This window comes from Priapulus caudatus, unplaced genomic scaffold (genome assembly GCF_000485595.1).
Source record: "Priapulus caudatus unplaced genomic scaffold, Priapulus_caudatus-5.0.1 Scaffold5, whole genome shotgun sequence".
In the NCBI taxonomy this organism is placed as follows: Eukaryota; Metazoa; Priapulida; class Priapulimorpha; order Priapulimorphida; family Priapulidae; genus Priapulus; species Priapulus caudatus.
In genome coordinates, this window is record NW_014577066.1 from 687,852 (window position 1) to 706,760 (window position 18,909).

The window sequence follows — 18,909 nt, forward strand, 5'->3', positions numbered from 1 at the left end:
AGAGGAACTCCTATAGAAACTCGACTCGACTTTATACCATTTTTGCTTCGTTAACTTGGTTTATTCGTGGTTGCATGCCAGAAGGAGCATGTCGGCTGCATATGTGACAAGAGAACATTGTTTATTGTCCCGTTGTCGCACCCTCGTCGGTGCCTCACCTAACATTGCCAGTATGCTACAGACTTGTTTCATGAACCCTGCAGGGGTGGTATGCCGTGTTAATACTGTACAGATTGCAAGCAGATCAGGAATTAATGTGCCCTGTCAACTCGGATGACAGTTTACCATCTCATACTCATCCTATACAAACGCGGCGAACATAAGAACGACTAGAGCAAACATGCGCGTCATACAAGCTGACATGGAATGCGAGCTATCCAGTTTCAAGATGAATATATATAGAGAGAATATATGTGTTTATATATATATACATAACAGCATAGATATAGCGACACAAGTATAAACAGCGTCTTAATTAATATAATATTCAATTATTAACCTTATCATCCATGTATATGCGCGTAGGCGTGTGCGTGCGTGCGTACGTGCGTGCGTGCATGTTTGCGTGCGTGGACGTGTGCCTGCGGGACTGCGTCGAGAGAAAGAGAGCGAGGCAGACGGACGGACGGACGGACGGACAGACAAAGAGGAAGACGGATAGATTGACGGACGCACGGAGAGACACACGCACGCACGCACACATATACACGCACGTACGCACGCACGCGCACACACACACACACACACACACACACACACACACACACACACACACACACAGGCATAGCAAGTTGCTATATGTCAACTATACCTGTGTCAAATTATACAAATATTTTCACGCTCTATAGCAAAGTGCTCGGTAGTTGGATCAGATGGAATAATGGCGAGGTAGGATATATAGAATGAAAGCAAGATCTACAGCAGTAATTCTTGGAGCGATTATGGTTACATAAGAATAAAAACATTGCGCAGGGTCTCTAGATTAAAACTAGAATTTCTCCTTTGTTCGCGTAAAACTGGCAACTTTTTGTTAACTCTAAAGCAAGTTTTTTGCACCGTGCACGATCCGTGTAAAACGACAATAGACTTCGATGATACGATGGTGCGCGTACCCTTCCACGCTCGATCACGCATGCGCACAAATACCTGCCAGCGCATTCCGATGTAATTATGTGAATACAAAATGTTGGATGATATTCAAAAGCATAATGGAAAGTGATTGAATTACATGCCATGCAAGCGCGCCGCTACGCAAGACTCAAGCAATGCGAACAAAATTTAAAATAGCACAATACGTGCACCTTGAATGCTGCCAGTTATTCAAAAAGTCTGCGCATACGCACGTGCACACGTACGCAGACACACACACGCGCGCGCGCGCACACACACACAGGAAGACATGTACGTGAGCAAGGCACGTATTTCATTAGCCTGCTATACGGCCGTGTTCGCCGCTATATCTGCGTGTTTCATCTGTATTCATCCTCCTATTCGCGGCGGGTAACGCACAGAATACCTGTGCCGACCTGGTCCGGTAGGTACGTGCGCCAGCGAATCAAAGAGGCGAGGCATGGCGAACTGTGGCTACAAGTTATCGCTACACATGAGATTCACCTCGAGATAGGAAAGGACGCGCGCGCGTGCGTGCGTGTGTGCGCGTGCGTGCGTGGGTTCATGCTTGCGTGCGTTCGTGCATGCGTGTGTGTGCGCGTGCATGGGTTCATGCTTGCGTGCGTTCGTGCATGCGTGTGTGTGCGCGTGCGTGGGTTCATGCTTGCGTGCGTTCGTGCGTGCGTGTTCGTGTATGAGTAACGCAGAAACATGCGCGATACCGTGACAATTATTTGAAAAGAAGGGCATTGAAGCGGCAGAGCAAGGGAAAGTTCCATGTAATGTCTGTTTTCATTATTCAACAAAGACCCGCTTTGTTGTTCACTATTCACCCATATTTTCCCAAGCCATGTATATCGGGGTCATAATGGACTGCTTGTTTTCTTATTGTTCGAGTATATGTATAGATGTTTCAGTGTCGCTGCACACGTTCCAGCCCAATGAACGAGAAATCACGACAACCGATATAACAAATGTTAACTAAATCAGCTACAATCGTAAAATAAATCTACCACAAGTGTTCAATAAATCGACCGAAAGTGTTCAGTAAATCAACCACAAATGTTCAATAAATTAACCACGCCGTGTAGAATTGGTCACCGCGCTTCTGTCAACTAGTGGCTCTGGTTGCTTGCTCAGTGTCACGTGCGGACTTATTGATTGTCTTTCTTATTATTGATCTTATTGATGATTGACATGCTCGTTATTTGACGTAATATAGTATGCACTAGATTGGCAACGCAACTGCGCCGATTCACGACCAATCAGAAGCGTATACGTGAATCGGAAACTCCCCTTATTGAATCGAATCTCTCGGAAACTTCGTCGACATGAACCCCCCACCCCAACACCGATCGTTGTCCGATATGTGCGACACGTCGGATACGTGTCACGTGCACGTACGACGTCGCCGCCGCCAAGGTGGTCTGCAATCTACGAATAATACTCGGTGGGTGTAACGTGGTATACACCCCCCGATAAACTTCCCCCTCTACATTGCGCATGGGCGATAAAGGTCAAATCCGCATGTATAAGCGCAATGCACCATGCTCCCTGCTAGATCATGTGAATGTACCTGGTAGAGGAGGGCGCTTGCCATAGGGGAGGTGCATCATGTATATACCTTGCTACATGGGAAGCAAACGTGTTCGCATGCGAGGTTCGCAGGCGTTCCTGTACGCGCGCATTCCATCCACTCCGCCGCTCCGCACCTAAACCTCCTCGCGACTGGGACAATTAAAATAAAATCTACACTAGCGAGTGAGCGAAGAGCATTCCTGCGAATCGTTAGCAAACTTGGCGTGATGAAGGATCGCACGTCTGCCGGCTGTAGGTCTTTGTACGCCGCACGCTAATCGATGGCCGACTGTCATGCATGCGGCAGAGTCGTGGGTTCTTCCACCCCGTCCACCTCTAGGCATGTCTGTGTATATAGATGGTGCTGGAGGTGTCCGGCGAGTGTGTGACTGCGTGTGTAACGCGGCGATGACCTGTGGCTGCTTGCGATATGTCCGCATCGTCATCGTCATCGTCATCGTCATCGTCATCGTCATCGTCATCGTCATCGTCATCGTCATCGTCATCGTCGCGGCTGGGTTCAGTGACAGCGTCCGATGCTCGCCCATGTAAATGAGAAACTTGCGCGCCCGCGTGTCTCCCCATACTTGACTTGACTTACTGTACTCATTGCAGAATTAAATCGGAATCGTAGGTAACACAGGGAAGGGTTCGGATACGGCATACTAACATTAAGCGCGTGTAGTTTCCAATACACCTTATCATTCTAACTCTCTGCGGCGGTCCCAATTCTCATTGAGGACGGGCAGCGAAACTTGGATCACAATTCGTAGTCGTATTTCGTTAGTAGTCCGTATCACCTATCAGGATTTTAGAATTTTTTGTGTCGCTATCGCCTGGTTGGTGGCCCGCGTGGACAGAATTGCATATATATATATATATATATATATCAAGAGCTAATAATACCTCTTATTAGCTCTTATTATTAGCTCTTGATATATATATATATATATTCGTGTTACCTTATTAAATGTTATCACGTAAGATGATTTCATAAGGCCATTAATTATTAAACATAAAGTGGTGATTTGCGTCTGCGCCTGTTTGATAACACTTGCACGTGCGCCATGTCGTGATGTGGAACAATGTTCTCACGTTAAAATCAATTTCGCTCTTAGAATTTATATACGGCAATATAAACGCCAGCGCATTCGTACGGAAGTGTGAGAGGAGCGCGAGAGGGCGGTTATATGTCCGCGTACATCAGATTATATATGTGCAAATGCCGCTCGCAAATTGAATCACCGAATATTTTATGTGGTCACGACCAAGGGTCACGACTAGTCACGACCTAATCTCGCAGCAAGTGCGTGTTGAGGTTCGGACGTGGCGCCATCTGTGTTGATTCTGGTAACTAATTCTCGCCGCAATGCTTATGTATAATAGTGCTTATATTGTTATCCTTGCTGTGTGAGTCGTTCTGCTGTATGACTGTCTGACAGCTGCTCAGAGATCTAGGCTGTGATGTTAGTTAATTTCGTCTCGATGATGTACAGCGAAACATACACAAGGGGATCGAATGTCAAACCTCATAGTTGTCAAAGTTGCCAACAGCCTCCGAACAAAACCAAAATTTCGAACGCGCCTATGCTTCTGTGCTTTGTGTATTCGCCTCGGTATTGTATGAAGTGTATCGTTACAGGTCGCTGCCTTTTTACCGGTGCTCGCCGCCTTTTGGGAAATTAGAAATACACATGCGATCTTCTGCTGTCTCGATGGGTATTAGCTATATAACTAGTTCCGCAACGTAACAAACGGTCAAACCATTCTAATGCGATTCACACGACAGCGTTTCAATGATCTCAATAGTTACCCTAGCCAATTAGAATGAGGGGGCAAAGGTATCGTGCTCGCTAATAATTTGATGATTTCGTCTTCATTTGGTTGAAATTGGTTTGATCAGACGCAGGCAATAACACAATTGTTAATCGCGTTCTTACCCTTTGAGGTAGAGCTACCCTTTGAGGTAGAGCTACCCTTTGACGTAGAGCTACCCTTTGACGTAGAGCTACCCTTTGACGTAGAGCTACCCTTTGACGTAGAGCTACCCTTTGACGTAGAGCTACCCTTTGACGTAGAGCTACCCTTTGACGTAGAGCTATCTTTTGACGTAGAGCTATCTTTTGATGTAGAGCTACCCTTAGATATAGTGCCACCCACAGACGTAGTGTAGCTCCGTTTGGCGGTAAAGGGTTACGGGTGTTGTTGAGTGCCCGTAAATGTAAGTAACATGTTTTACGGCTATTAACTCCAGACAGACAACTAGTTTTGCTTGCTCACCCTAGCTCGCCTCAATGTGCATGTCATCGTCGCTAACGCCCCGAGTGAATTATGAGTGAAAAAAACGCCAGAGTGAAAAGGTATGAGCGCGCCATCAATATAACATTACTTGTAGTTATGGAGAATGTTGTAAACATCTTCATTACCTCTTACTAGTTTCGCTGTACTTGTTAGTTCTCGAAGAGAAACTTGTTGAAGAACTTGATTGACTGCTATCTCTGTCAAAATCCCCCTGTTTCTCGTCACGCGAAACGTGTTACTTGTCTCGCTCGGTGGTGAAGGCGAAATCGTAATAGTATATGCTACCGACAGACGGCCCATTGATATCTGCAGCAATGGCGTTAGCCTCGCGTTTTCCGCCTGCCATATCTCACACCGCTATCTCCTCTCCTACGTAAATCCTTATAATTTCGGCAAAAACAATGAGATCTCGTGAGTTCCGCTTGCTATGGAAGGACGCTGCTCCCCCTCCCTCACCTGGGTAGACCTGTGAAGGTAACGCAGTGCTGCCTCACACACACCTGGCAGGTGGTAATCGTCGGCATTGCATATCGCCGCAGATAATATGCTATTGTCGGCTGCTGTCCGACCATCGTCTCAACCCGGCAATCAAGCCCGCGACGTGTAGTAATTAGGTGTCATCGAGAGGAGGCGAGCGTGAGTCACTTTTACTGTGATTGCTGGCTATGAGTTTTTTCGGTGGGAAATCTAGGACCGTCATTTGGGGGTTCACACACGACCCATCGCTGAAATACAGTGTTATTCACCGTCCTTCTCTACGATTTCCCTGCTGCCCCCTTCCTGTCCTCTCATCCTGCGTATGTACTAACAGTCTTACCTCACTGCTGATCTATATTCTTGCTCCGTTTCTCATTGGTTTTGCATTTTTTTATACCCGTTTCGCTCTGTTTTCTGGATTTTATTGGGTCTGCATTTAGGAAGAAGCAGATGTTATATGTGAAGCATATCCAATGGGTTCGTAGTCACAAAATAGGCCACCCTCAGATGACTTATTGCTAGAAGCCAGCAGAGCGGGCAGCATTTCTTTTATTGCTCAATTACCTGCACATCACTGCACTACACCAGTTGTGTATAATAACAGATTTTCAGACTAATGATACTGAATGCGCAACAAATAAAATAATATTTTTTGGTTGGTCCATCCACCAGCTCACTCGTTAATAGATGGGTCGTGTTATTTCAGGGCAAAAATCAGATAATCATCTCAGTTTATATTGAATAAATGCACTACGTCATAATAATGGGCAATATATGTAATAATGCTATATATATATATATATATATATAATGGCGTGGGCATCGGCTTTATTATTCTGAATTATATAACCCCAATATTTTCTTGATCTAGTTTAAGAACAATCCAGCACTCAATTCTATCTAACCCAGAATAAAATAACGTACAGTATAAACGTGTATCACTCGCACCCCAGTAGACATTAAGTTATACTGTGCTTGTTTCACTGACACAGCGGTATTCTTCCTAATACCTCTATGGTGTTCTATTGCAGCCACTAGTCTAACCCTGTGCTGGTTTTGCATGGCTTACACTAATTCCATCTAATGATGCAGGAGTAGGGGAGGCTAAATTCGCAGTGTATCAATACACTATAAAGCTATTATTATACGCTGCCACTTGCCTGTTAACCGCTTCAGACACACTTAGCCGAACATCCTGTTTGTTTGCAGGAGATGAGCCTACAACGCTGAATACTGTGTCTGTAATTTATGCGTCAGGCTACACTTATATTTCTACCTATCCTTTGCCAAAATCGTCTCAATTTTATATCTGATAATTTTATTAGTCAGAGAGAGAGAGTAGCCAGTAGAACTTCCTCTCAGAATCCAGATTATTAAGCGGAAAAGTTGGCGCTGTAAGATAATAATAATAATAATAATAATAATAATAATAAAAATAATAATAGTAGTAGTAGTACCCATGCTAACGCGCTAATTATCACATTCGTTGTTTCTATCACCGCTAGTCGTTTTCCTTCATATTCCCATCGCAGGCCGTCGCTATATGTGCGATAATGAAAAAACTTCCCAGCACCGGCCATGTATTTATTCGTCATTCATCCATGAATATTCGTACATGTTTTTACATGGTCGAGAACCTAGTAATACGCCGATAGTTAAAGCGCGAAGCATCGAGCAACACCGAGTTTGAAACAAGCGCCTATATTATCGAAATGACTCGCTTTTATTTTCACGCCTAGCGTGTAATAACATCGAACGTTTCACTGCTTCTAGGTTTCGCGCTATCTATACACACATAGTTCCCGCTCTGTTAGTCACCGCTTCGTGATTACAATGTCTCTCACTCGCGGTAAACAACGCGCGTCTCTCTGTATGTGTGTGTGTGTGTGTGTGTGTGTGTGTGTACGTGTGCGTGTGCGAGTGTGTGTGCGTGTGCGTGTGCGTGCGCGTGCGCGTGTGCGTGCGCCTGTGCGTGCGCGTGTGCGTGTGCGTGTGCGTGTGGTAATAATCGTGCCTATAGTCAAACGTTTAGCGTCGTTTTGCGCGGTCTGTGGGATTTAAATTGGTGACCTTTGCTCGACATTGCGCGACTATTTAAAGCGCAAGGGCGTTTGTAGCGTGAATCAACGGCGGTGGTCGCGCGCACAACCAAGGTCTGCAAACGAAGACAACAGACTTTCCTGGGCGCACCAATCAAAACATTTAGTTTTCGTGTTTCACCCATGGGGCGTGGTAGCATGTCATTGAGATTGCGACGTTTTGGGCGCTGATCCCGTGCTCGGGTAGTTATCAGTTATTGTGTAATAATATTTATATTAATATTCTATATTATTCTATTTTATAATAATATAACGTTGTTATTACTATAATGCCGCCGAAACACTCGTCATTACCAACAAGTTGCTAAATGTGCGTAGTGGGTCATCACATATTATATCATCATCATCATCATCATCATCATCATATATTTATATATATATATTATATCATATTATAACGTTGTTATTACTATAATGCCGCCGAAACACTCGTCATTACCAACAAGTTGCTAAATGTGCGTAGTGGGTCATCACATATTATATCATCATCATCATCATCATCATCATCATATATTTATATATATATTATATCATATTATATTATCATCACACTCTATGCATATATTGTTTATTGCGCATTCTACTAATCGTATATCACATCGTGATTGTATATCCTTAATTGTACATCACTAACATGATGTGATCACATATTATTCATCATATTTCACGGTCGTGATTACGAGTATCTGATGACAATTCACTGATGAAGTACTGATTCAAAGATATCTGAACACAATTTTTTATCACATTTACGTTGTTCCTAACATTTCAATCGCATGTTTCAGGATATCGTGTTGTTCGCTATGCGGGGCACATCGCAATGTGTGTACGTGACTATTGTTTGTGTTCCCGTTTATCTTTCATGGTCAAATTCTTGTATCTCGCTTCTAGTTCTATCGGTCCCTTTCAGACACTTCGACACGCACGGCGCGTATATATCCGCTGTTATTTGTTCGAAGAAATTTGAACTGGTTAATGAAATTTTTAATCGGATAAGAGAAAAGAAATTAATTATTCTGTGTGAAGCATATCTACTTGCGTTTTATGGCAACAAATACTCACATCAAAATGGTTAGATTTATAATCCTTAGATGTTATGTGGCCCAAAAACCTATATAAAACCTATATATATATATATATATATATATATATATATATATATATATATATATATATATATATATATATAGTGCGTGTCTGTGTACACGCGGGCGGGTGTGCATGTGCGTGTACGCCATATGCATATATATATATATATATATATAATTATTAATTTATTAATTTATCTATCTATAAATGAACTCGCCGATGGTCAGGGCGTCGAGCAAATGTGCGTGACAGGCCGTGTTATACTAACATCACCAAGTGTGCACGTATAAATTCTAAATGTGGGTAGAAGTTTATCTCTAATTTCTATCTCTTTGTAATAATTAATCAGTTATTGCTCCAGTTTCCGGTCATAAGTATCTCGTTTAACACCAGAGGGCGTTACTTACTGTAACACCGATTGCAGTCAGTCGCAACGGTAATTACTACTGCTCCTCATTGCGATAAAATACGTTTTAGTTAGTCGCGTACGTACGAGCGTGCGTGCGTACGAGCGTGCGTGCGTACGAGCGAACGTGCGTGCGTGCGTGCGTGCGTGCGTGCGTGCGTGCGAGCGAGCGTACGAGCGTGCGTGCGTACGAGCGAGCGTGCGTGCGTACGAGCGTGCGTGCATACGAGAGCGTTCGTGCGTACATACGAGCGTACGTGCGTTTTGTGGGTTTGCGAGAACCACCTGAACCTCTGTTGACGTTTTGCGTCATGGCTAATGTGACTTTAACACTTCCTCGTGGTGGCGCCCCCGCGTGCCTATCTCCAACATGTATCCCTCTGAGCGCAGCAGGGTGTGTACCTGCATGAAGCCTCGGGCTTAGCTTACCTATATACTTTGCACTTTAAAAATGACTTTTCTATTTATTGAGGAAGTGACTTATACACTTGTTCTGTTGTGTGTCGAATCAGACGTGGGTGGTTCTCTGTGGGCGTAAAAAAGTGTTGTGTAGGTGCAGGGCAAAAGTAAATAACATTATCTGTTACATTGTACCGCTAAACTGTACATGTATAGTATAGCCAAGAAAAGCAAATATTACCTTCTTAGAACTACACGCACGCACTGAGATATTTTCTAAGCGCTGATGTTTTTGGGTCAGAGTTTAGGTTGTTCATGCACTGTATAAATTATACAAAATTTTTTTTCACCAACTTACTATCGATGCAAAACAACCAAGGGCTACTAGTGATTTTCCATGTTATGGCATTGTTTATTAACACCACAGTAACAATTTTATTCGTAAAACTAATCGGGAAAACTGAAATGATACAATACCTTATTAAATTAATGCTCATGTTCTACAAGAACTACAAGAACATGTAAAATGCGAAGCGGGAGAAGCAGCATAAGCAAATACAGCGCGCACTTAAACCACCAAACGATCAATGACCATCGACCCAACGATAAGTTTCGAAAATATAGCTCTTTATATATAATTTCAAAAGAGATATTTATTTGTTGTTTATTATACTGAAAATGATACTAATGCGGTAGTGCGCTCATATAAAATCATCCGCTGGTGGAATTATTTGTAAACAGTGTCTCCGAGCGTGTGCGATTGTATGTGCATGGGGGTCTGTCTATACACGTTATGTGCGTGATAGCATGCTTGGGTACGTGTGTGTGTGCGCGCGTGCGTGCGTGCGTGTGTGCGTGCATGCGTGTGTGCGTGCGTGCGTGCGTACGTGCGTGCTTGCATGTGTATGCGCCTATGTGCGTGTGCGTGCTGTTGTGGTTGTTTAGATGACCCACTGCCCTTACAAACAGTGCTGTCTTTGTACGTAAGGACCACAGTAGTCGCCTGCGTGTGTATGTGTGTGTATGTGTGTGACTAAATCTTCTGTCTGTAATCATTCTTCCGATCATCGTTCAAGCAAGGCGTTTTTTCGCATCTCGTTGGTGGCTGAAGCGCGCAAGTGTCCAACTTTCTGTGACAGTCGACCCAGTGCCCTTCATTAAAGCTGATTCGCAACAAAGCTGTATATTAATCTGTAGAACTATTGTCTATTTAATGCCGCAAAAAGTCGTTACTTGACAGTGAATGAAAACGAGTGGAATAATGGGCGTACGTAATTGGCTGTTAGTTTTAACAAAAACAAAAACAAATAAAAGATGTAACAAAAACATTCTGACAAGCGCTTTGCATGTCAGTTTATCACCGTATTATGTTACTCGGCGTTGCCAGCCAATTGTTCACTACCGATACAATTATAGAATATGTTACTCAAACTTTGTTGTTAATTAATTTGTCGTAACTTAAGTGAACATTAATTTTAATATAGTCGTATTTTAAGACTGGCAGACAATGACAAATAGTCGTTTAAAAAGCAAAACAGAGGCAGAGGCAGAGGCAGAAAGACAGAGGCAGAAAAAGCGAAGAATGAGAGACGATTCTATATATATATATATATATATATATATATATATATATATGATATATATATAATATATAGAATCGTCTCTCATTCTCCCGCATATATATATATATATATATATATATATATATATATAGGGAGATAGAGAAAGTGAGGAAAACATATGAGGAGGGTGTAGACAGTGAGAAAGTAAAAAGAACGGAAGAGCGGATAAAGAAGAGGAAGAACTCGAGAAAGACATTGCTACATCATATCATGACATTGAAATCAATTTCCACTACACGTGGAACTAAACCCGCCTCTTTATGTGTACGTTGAATTGCGTTCCATCTCGTTATGAACGCCAATAATAAATTCCTCTTGTACACCTCGTAAAACCTCTGGTCGACTATCCATTCGGCTGAGATATATGTTTTATATGGCTGATGCGTAGCTATCGCGCCTGTGGCTATGTTCTGGATCGTGGTGGAAAGTGGAAAATAATAATATATTAGTGACGGTAGCAATTATTATACCACAGAGTGAGATGAAGGAGAACTGTTGGTTATTGAAGAAGAGTGGGAAAGTTGAGCTGTTGTGAGGAAGAGAACGGGAGTGTCGCAGTGCCTTCTGTGATTCTATTACGTATTTAGTTAGTTGCTTGTCAGCATAGATGGCGCGAGACGGTATAGGGTCGCTGCCACGCTACAACGCAGCGAGTCTTGCTGCTAAACAAGTTTTCTCATAAATCGCTCTTCGGGGGGGTTTGTTTCGTGTGACGCACACGTGATCATTAGTAAGATGATCGCAATAACTATACGAGTTGATTTACAACCCGTTGCGCGCGCGTGTGTTTGTGGATAGATGTGTGCGTGTAGGTGTTTGCGCGTGTAAGTATGTGCGCGCGTTTGAGTATTTAAGGGGAGCCTGCGCGTATATGCGTGATCAGAAGCAAGCAGCCTAGCACATCCAGAAAATTAGTTTTAACGGGAAGCAGCCTTTTTTTCAAAATTCTTCCAAGATTGCTATCGGGGAAAGATACCCTCTAACTTAGGCTTACACATCACCGTGATTCAACCTCCCGCATGCATCTCAGCTAGCATACAACTCGCCGTCTCTGATTTGGCAAGCATGTACCCGTCCTTTTGTTGGGTGACAAGCACGTACCGGTCCTTTCCTTGCTTCCTGAATCTCCCCTTCTTCATATTCTAGCTGTTTGGCCAATGACCTCTGAAGTGTTAAGGAGAACCCTTTCCTCTCGCGTGTGCCAGCTTCCTCGAGTTGGTCAGCGTGATGTAATTCTATTAGGGACCTTGGCAGGCAGCTGCAACAACCCGTCGCTCGCCCGTAGCTCTCTCTATTGTTCCGATCGCCACCGCTCATAATGTAGGTCTATGAACTCTCTTTCTGTGTGCGTGGTGCTAACCCTCCTCTGTCTTATAGTTATTAGCTGCGCTAAGTGTTTAAAACTCGCATGTGTTGAATGGAAAGATTTGTGTTGTGTGTACATGCTTGGTCTCGGTAAATGCGTAAAGGGAAGGCGTCGGAAAATTATACCTGGTAGCGTGTAAAGAAGCACCATGTCGTCCATATCATCTGAAGATGTATAGAATCCTCATTTGCGTTCTTCATCAGTCGCGATATGTCTGGGGTAGGTCATGTCTGTCTGTATGTTCGGATACCTGTGTATGATAATAACAGGAGTGAATAATAGAGAGAATAGAGAGACTCCTTATAATAATATAATTAGAACGGAAATTTACTTTTAAGATGTGGAACGTTTTTCTTTCTCTTTCTCTTTCTCTTTCTCTCGCTCTCAATCGTAAGCGCGTGCGCGCGCGTGCGTGCGCGCGCGTGCGTACGTGCGTGTCAGTATCACCCTCTCCCGTCTCACCCACCCTCCCTCACTATCTTTGTGTCTTCATCGTTAATATTCTCTTTTCCTTTGCGTTTTACAAATATATCTACCCCCGTTCCCTCTTTTCATTCTCTTGTCGTCCTAATCTCTTTTACTCTCTTCCTACCTCCGTCCGAACCCCTTCCCTTCCTGTCCCTCTCTCTTCCTCTATATCTCGTCGCTTCATTTTACCTGATTTCATCCAACAACCCCCGACCCGTTCCCTCTCCTAAACCTAACCAGTCCCCGGGCTCCTACCCCTACACGCTCACTCGCCACGCTGTGTCCATGAACTATTCCGTTAAGGAGCCGCTACGCACCACTCTCTCCACTTCTTCCTGTACTCACAGTCGCAGAAAGCTTACGTAACGCAGATTACTGGTAATTATTTGCGAGCATTCACAAATTGCTTGCTCGGCCAGCAACGCGCTGTTGTTTCACCTACTGTGTATGTACTTTCGCTGCTGTTAATCAGTGCCTGCTTGCTTGGCTACTGGCTCTAACCCCATTATGCTCACTCCTTCCTGCTTTCTATTCTCACACCTTCACTGGCGAGTTCTTATTTTAGCTTAAGTTAATCTCTTCTTCTGAGGATTCCATTGTGTTGAGTGTAGCCCTGTCGGTAATATAGCATGCGAGCACGTTACGATACCGATAAGAGTTATGAGAGAGATAGTGTGTGAGTGGGAGAGAGAGAGAGAGAGACATTCGTTACGAAAGTGAAATTAATCACCAATCCATTCGACGGGTGTTTATTGTTGTAAATGGTTTTACATTTTACGTGACTGACGTTATAGCGGAAGAACGGGTTGAAGACGAAATAGAGAGAGGGGGAGAGTGTGTAAGTGAGTGAGACAGGAAGCGCGCGAGAAAGAGAGCGAGGGAGAACGTGTGTGGGTAAGAGAACGAGAGCGAGAGAGAGAGAGAGAGAGAGAGAGAGAGAGAGAGAGAGAGAGAGAGAGCACGAGAGAGAGGGGGAGGAGCAAGAGAGACAGACAAAAAGAGAGAGGAGGAAAAGGAGAGAAAGCAACTACCGTTTCTTAAATCGGTACACGTCTTGCGGCGCGGGAGTGTTGACTGGTGGAGGTAGTCTTACAGAAAATCACATGCACAGGCGTGCGCACACGCAGACACGAGTGCGCTAACCCGAACCTCGCGTAATGCACCCCATGCGCATGCGTACAGCGAGCATCGAGTATAAACATCGCCCGCCAGGAGCGATGTGCGTGTGTCGCGATCAATCCGCACAATTCCACGACGTAATTTAGGGATTAAAGTTCTATGGTAGCGATTAAATTCCGAATGCCTTGTTTAATTTCACGCGTCCTGCGAGCTGCTAGCTAACGGCTGTTCCTGTGACCGCATGCAGGGGGCCCACCGATGGCTGTTGGCTCAATGAAGAATCCGGCAAAAGCGAGAGATGGGGTGTGAAAGGGGGAAAGAAAGAGAGAGATAGAGGGGGCGAGAGAGAAGAGGGAGAGAGACAGCAAGAACGAGGGGGAGAGTAGAGCGAACTGAAGATGCAGACACAGATTTACAGAGAGCAGCCAGTAAGAACGAACCAGCGACCGAGCGAGAAAGAGAGAGAGATAAGGAGTTGGAGAGAGGGAGAATGAGGAGAGGGCGAGGGAGTAAGGCGAGAGGGAAGAGTGAGAAGAATATATGGACATAAATAAACAGACAGCGGAAATGAAGACCGAGCCAGCGAGAGGCGAGAGAGAGGGAGAGAGGATGGAGGGAGACATTGCTACTTTCTGCATGGCAGCTTCTGGTCTGGGCTCTGAGAGGTGAATGCCTTCCCCTCCACCCGCGTGCCTCCTTTAACCCCCCGAACAATCTGCTGCCTCATGCAGCGTGTTGAGCAAATACGGAGTAGTGGGATTAGCTAGCGTGCTGAGTAATCTAGCGCACGCTCTTCTGTGTGGATCTGCGACGAAATGTTTGTCGTTGAGCTCGCGCGCCAGTTCATTTCTCGTTCGTCGCCCATTCGCGCGAACTGCTTCGTGATTTAATTCCACATAAATCGTGCGCCACAGCCGCAGTCGTATCGTGGTGTTTGTCCCGGGCCTACGTACGTACGTAGACTCGCGGCGCGTGGAAATAGATAGCTGCGCTTATAGACAAGTGAGTGCAGTGAACTCTTCCGTTCTCCTCCGGTGTCTATTACGGTGTTTCCTTTCTCTCGCACCATCCACCACGCTCTCTTCCAACCCTACCCCCTCATTGCCGTTTTATTTCTCTTGTAATATAACACTATCAGTAATTATCTATCTCTCTTTCTCTCTCTCTCTCTCTCTCTCTCTCTCTGCTCAGCCTCTCTAAATATATATAATATATATATATATATATATATATATATATTAATTCACCTATCTATCAAACTACCTATCTGCATAGACCTCTCTTATCTCCGTTTGTTGTACTCTCTCCGCCTCGCTCTTTGTTCATCTTCCTTTTCCACCTCCCTCTTACGCCCACCAGTTTGCGTTAATACAATACTGTGAGACCGGTCATTCGTAACATGAGTTTGATGACTCCTACACTGTCATGCATCTTTTGGGGCCCGGGAAACTGTAAAGTAATTGGACAGCTATAGTTAAGGGGACGATTATAGCGGCACGTATGTGTGTCCAAGCAACCGTCTTTATCTTCTTACTCCGCACTGAAAACATGCAAACTCGGACTGAACCGCCAATACCGAAATTGGCGGGAAATCCTGTCCCCTTCCCCTACTCAATTTTCTTTTAATAAGTCTCTAAACAGGTTCGAGCAAGACAGACTCGACAAACAACCGAATGAACCCATTAAAAAAGATTGCTTCCCTCCCCAACATGAGCGAAAGTGTAAAACATGGGCCGTTAGACCGACTCGACGTTAAGCACTGTATTTTTCATCCACTCGGGTTTTCACTGGCCATAATCAGCCACTATAACGTAGCCATAATGGCGGCGATAGGCGCGAGCCATTGACGCTCTGCTAGTTTCACGAGACAGCCGGCCTGGAATGCATCATTAGCAACCGGAGTGAGTATAGCCAGCGTCGAGTGGTATTTTTTAACAGCGGCGTTTACTTGTAGGTTTATTGCCGCTTTCTCGGTCGTACGCGTCTGCTTCTCGTGTGCTTGTCTACATGCTTCTCTCGTGTGCTTGTCTACACGCTTCTCTCGTGTGCTTGTCTACATGCTTCTCTCGTGTGCTTGTCTACACGCTTCTCTCGTGTGCTTGTCTACACGCGTTCGTAACGGGGCACTGCTGCATGCTGTCGTTGACACCTGCCACGATGGCATGTGACAGCCAGCTGCTAGCAGCAGCGCTGCGATGTGTAGGAATAGACGTAGGACTGAGCGACGAAACTCGGATCCGCATGCGAAACTACGTGCCATTGCGTCGCTTCTGCGCAGGTATTTGACGTGCGTTAGTAAGTTCTTATTCCGTGCGGACGGAGAAGGTCGGATGATCAGGAATTTATGTCTGGTGTGAATTAATGCGAAACGTTGCCAAAAAAAATGAGCGCCATAGGCAAGAGATATCCGCAGCGACCTTGCCTCTACACGGTGCGTCTTCACGCACTCTCATCTCTCCGCACGCAGATGGTAAAACAATAAACACATATATAATAAATAATAATAATAAATTAATTAAAATACATTATGCTGTGTAGCAATCCGACTGCGATTGAGACAACAGCTTATAGTGGGCAGCAATGGTTGCATTGGCGCCACAAAGTGATGTCTAGCAAGCGCTTTATCAGGCGAGACGTTACCAGCACAGCAGCCGTCAACATGCCCGTCAACATGTCAGTTTCTGCCTCATGCCACGCGTCATTAGCCTGATCCTCTCCCACCGCGACGCAACATAGTTGACACCGCAGTGTTGACACGGCTGCAGCTTAGCCTGTTATTTCAGTGGTAGCAGACGGTGTCCGGTTAGGCGTAGTCCGGCCACAAGCGGGGATGGGCGCGTGTTGCTGCGCCTTCCCGCTGAGCAGCAGACAAACAAGCAGCGGCAAGCGATCCCGTAAAACCAGATCTTCGCAACTATATTAAGGCATTGTCACAACGGCATTGTTCTCGCGAGAAAGAACTATCTAACTGCTGGTTAGAAATAGTTTGCACCCGTAGATCGGCGAGCACTACCGAGAAGAATAGGTGCGCAGATAGGCTTACGCGCCGCACCGGTTCTTGCTCCTCGAACCAGTAGGCCCGCCGTGTTCTTACGTGCCCGGACGTACGCGCGCCTGCTGTCCGCGGATTGCTCCCGTCTCAATACCATCACGGAGAACCGGTGGACAGGCAGTCTTTATTTATGGACTCGAGTGCGTTCGCGTGTTGGAATTCCGGCGCTTGGCTGCTCGTGTGCGCGCGGATACGTGATTGAGTTTACAAGACGTTGTGGGAAGTATTCTGTAGTGTAATCGGATGTTGACTCGACGCGTCGAGCGCTGGCGCTTTGCTATTTTTTCCGAGGTTTACTTCGACAACATTCCCCGCTGCGGTGCGGTATTGCCTTGCTGATTCGACGCAGATATCTTGGATATAGATACATGTGACTGGGATATTCGGTTTATTTGTCGCCGGGCGCATGCGCGTGTGGATTGGGTATCATCAGGGTTCTATGATAACCGCACGTTAGCGCCAGCGCCAAAGACGAGTGAAATATGCCGCTACACAGCACTAGTGCCGGCCATCTCTCGACACCCGCGTCAGAGCTGCTACAGCTCCTGTAAATTGCGTAAAACTCGCTATTGCCTGACAGCGCGAGAGTCCGCGTCCGCGAATCATCCGCAGCATCCCTAAGCGACCAGCATCCTCATCCTCATCACCGGACTCGGAGCGCGATCGGTTGCCATGACTCTCACGACAAAGCTGAGTCGCCGCAAGCGACGATACACGATTTCCTACGTGCTCCCGGACTGCGCCGTGAGACCGAGCAGCCCCGTGGTGGGGTCGGACAGCCCGGGGGTCGGGTCGTCCCACGCCCCTGGGGTGGGGTCGATTGGCATTGGATTCTCGTGGCGACGCAGACACACGATGCAGTCTGCAGTGGTGCCAGCTGCTGTCTCGCGCCCGGAAAGATTCCTGCAGTCGTTCTCCTCACCGGAGCTGTCTCGGGTGGATCACCGTGGCACCGTCCAGCAGGTAACGTGCGGCCTCAGTATGGCTTCAGAAACTTCTGTACATACATCCTGATGGATCATCGACAACCCCCAACCCTTACCCCAATCCCATCCCTGCGAGCAGGATGTTCTTATTTACACACGCTTCTGCTAGCACCCCTCCCTTTCCGCGTATTGTGGGACACATGCTCCCATCAATCTACCGACGTCTGTCCCATCTTTTCTTCCCCTACCCAGCGATATTTGGTGGTAGACTAGATCGTCGGTGGGCTTCTGTCACATTTTCACGCGAGTCATATCTCCGTGTGGCGCCTAAGGTGCCTTGAAGAGTGCATGTGAGAATTGATTTGGGCTAATTCCTTGTGTTTGTGGCGGTATATGCAGCGTGATGCATGCGCATCGTTCTATGTGCTCACACGTGTCAACTCGGTTCACCTGCCAACTCGGTACGTGTGGCGAGTTGACGCGTCTGGAGATCGGTGAGCTCGGTCCGTGAGATGAGTTGACGCGTCTGGAGAACGGTGAACTCGGTTCGCCGGCTAACTCGTGAGATGTTTCACACGCCCTAACTCTAATATCTCGCGAACGATTGGAGTTACATTTCTAAAATTCTAGATACATATAAACACATGTCTTAGCTATGATTTCTGTAAATTTTGAGTATATTGAAGCACATATAAACACATGTATTAGCTATGGTTTCTGCGAATTTTAGTATATTGAAGCACATATAAACACATGTCTTAGCTATGGTTTCTGTAAATTTTTAGTATATTGAAGCACGACTAACAGTATATATATATATATGTGTGTGTGTGTGTGTGCGCGCGCGCGCGCGTGTGCGTGTTTGCGTGTGCGCAACACACACACACACACACACAC

General features: G+C 45.6%; 1 protein-coding gene across 2 annotated transcripts in view; it reads left to right on the forward strand.

Moving 5' to 3' along the window:
- LOC106804915 (rho GTPase-activating protein 20-like) overlaps positions 1-18,909 on the forward strand; it is a 40,473-nt gene that overhangs the window by 12,338 nt on the left and 9,226 nt on the right. Inside the window, exon 1 of one of the 2 annotated variants that reach the window (XM_014806330.1) lies at positions 16,873-18,049. The exons of the other annotated variant lie outside the window; for it this stretch is intronic. Coding sequence (XP_014661816.1) covers positions 17,759-18,049 — 291 coding nt within the window. The 5' untranslated portion in view covers positions 16,873-17,758. Of the gene's footprint in view, positions 1-16,872; positions 18,050-18,909 lie in introns of those variants that run through there. 2 annotated transcript variants of the gene reach the window in all.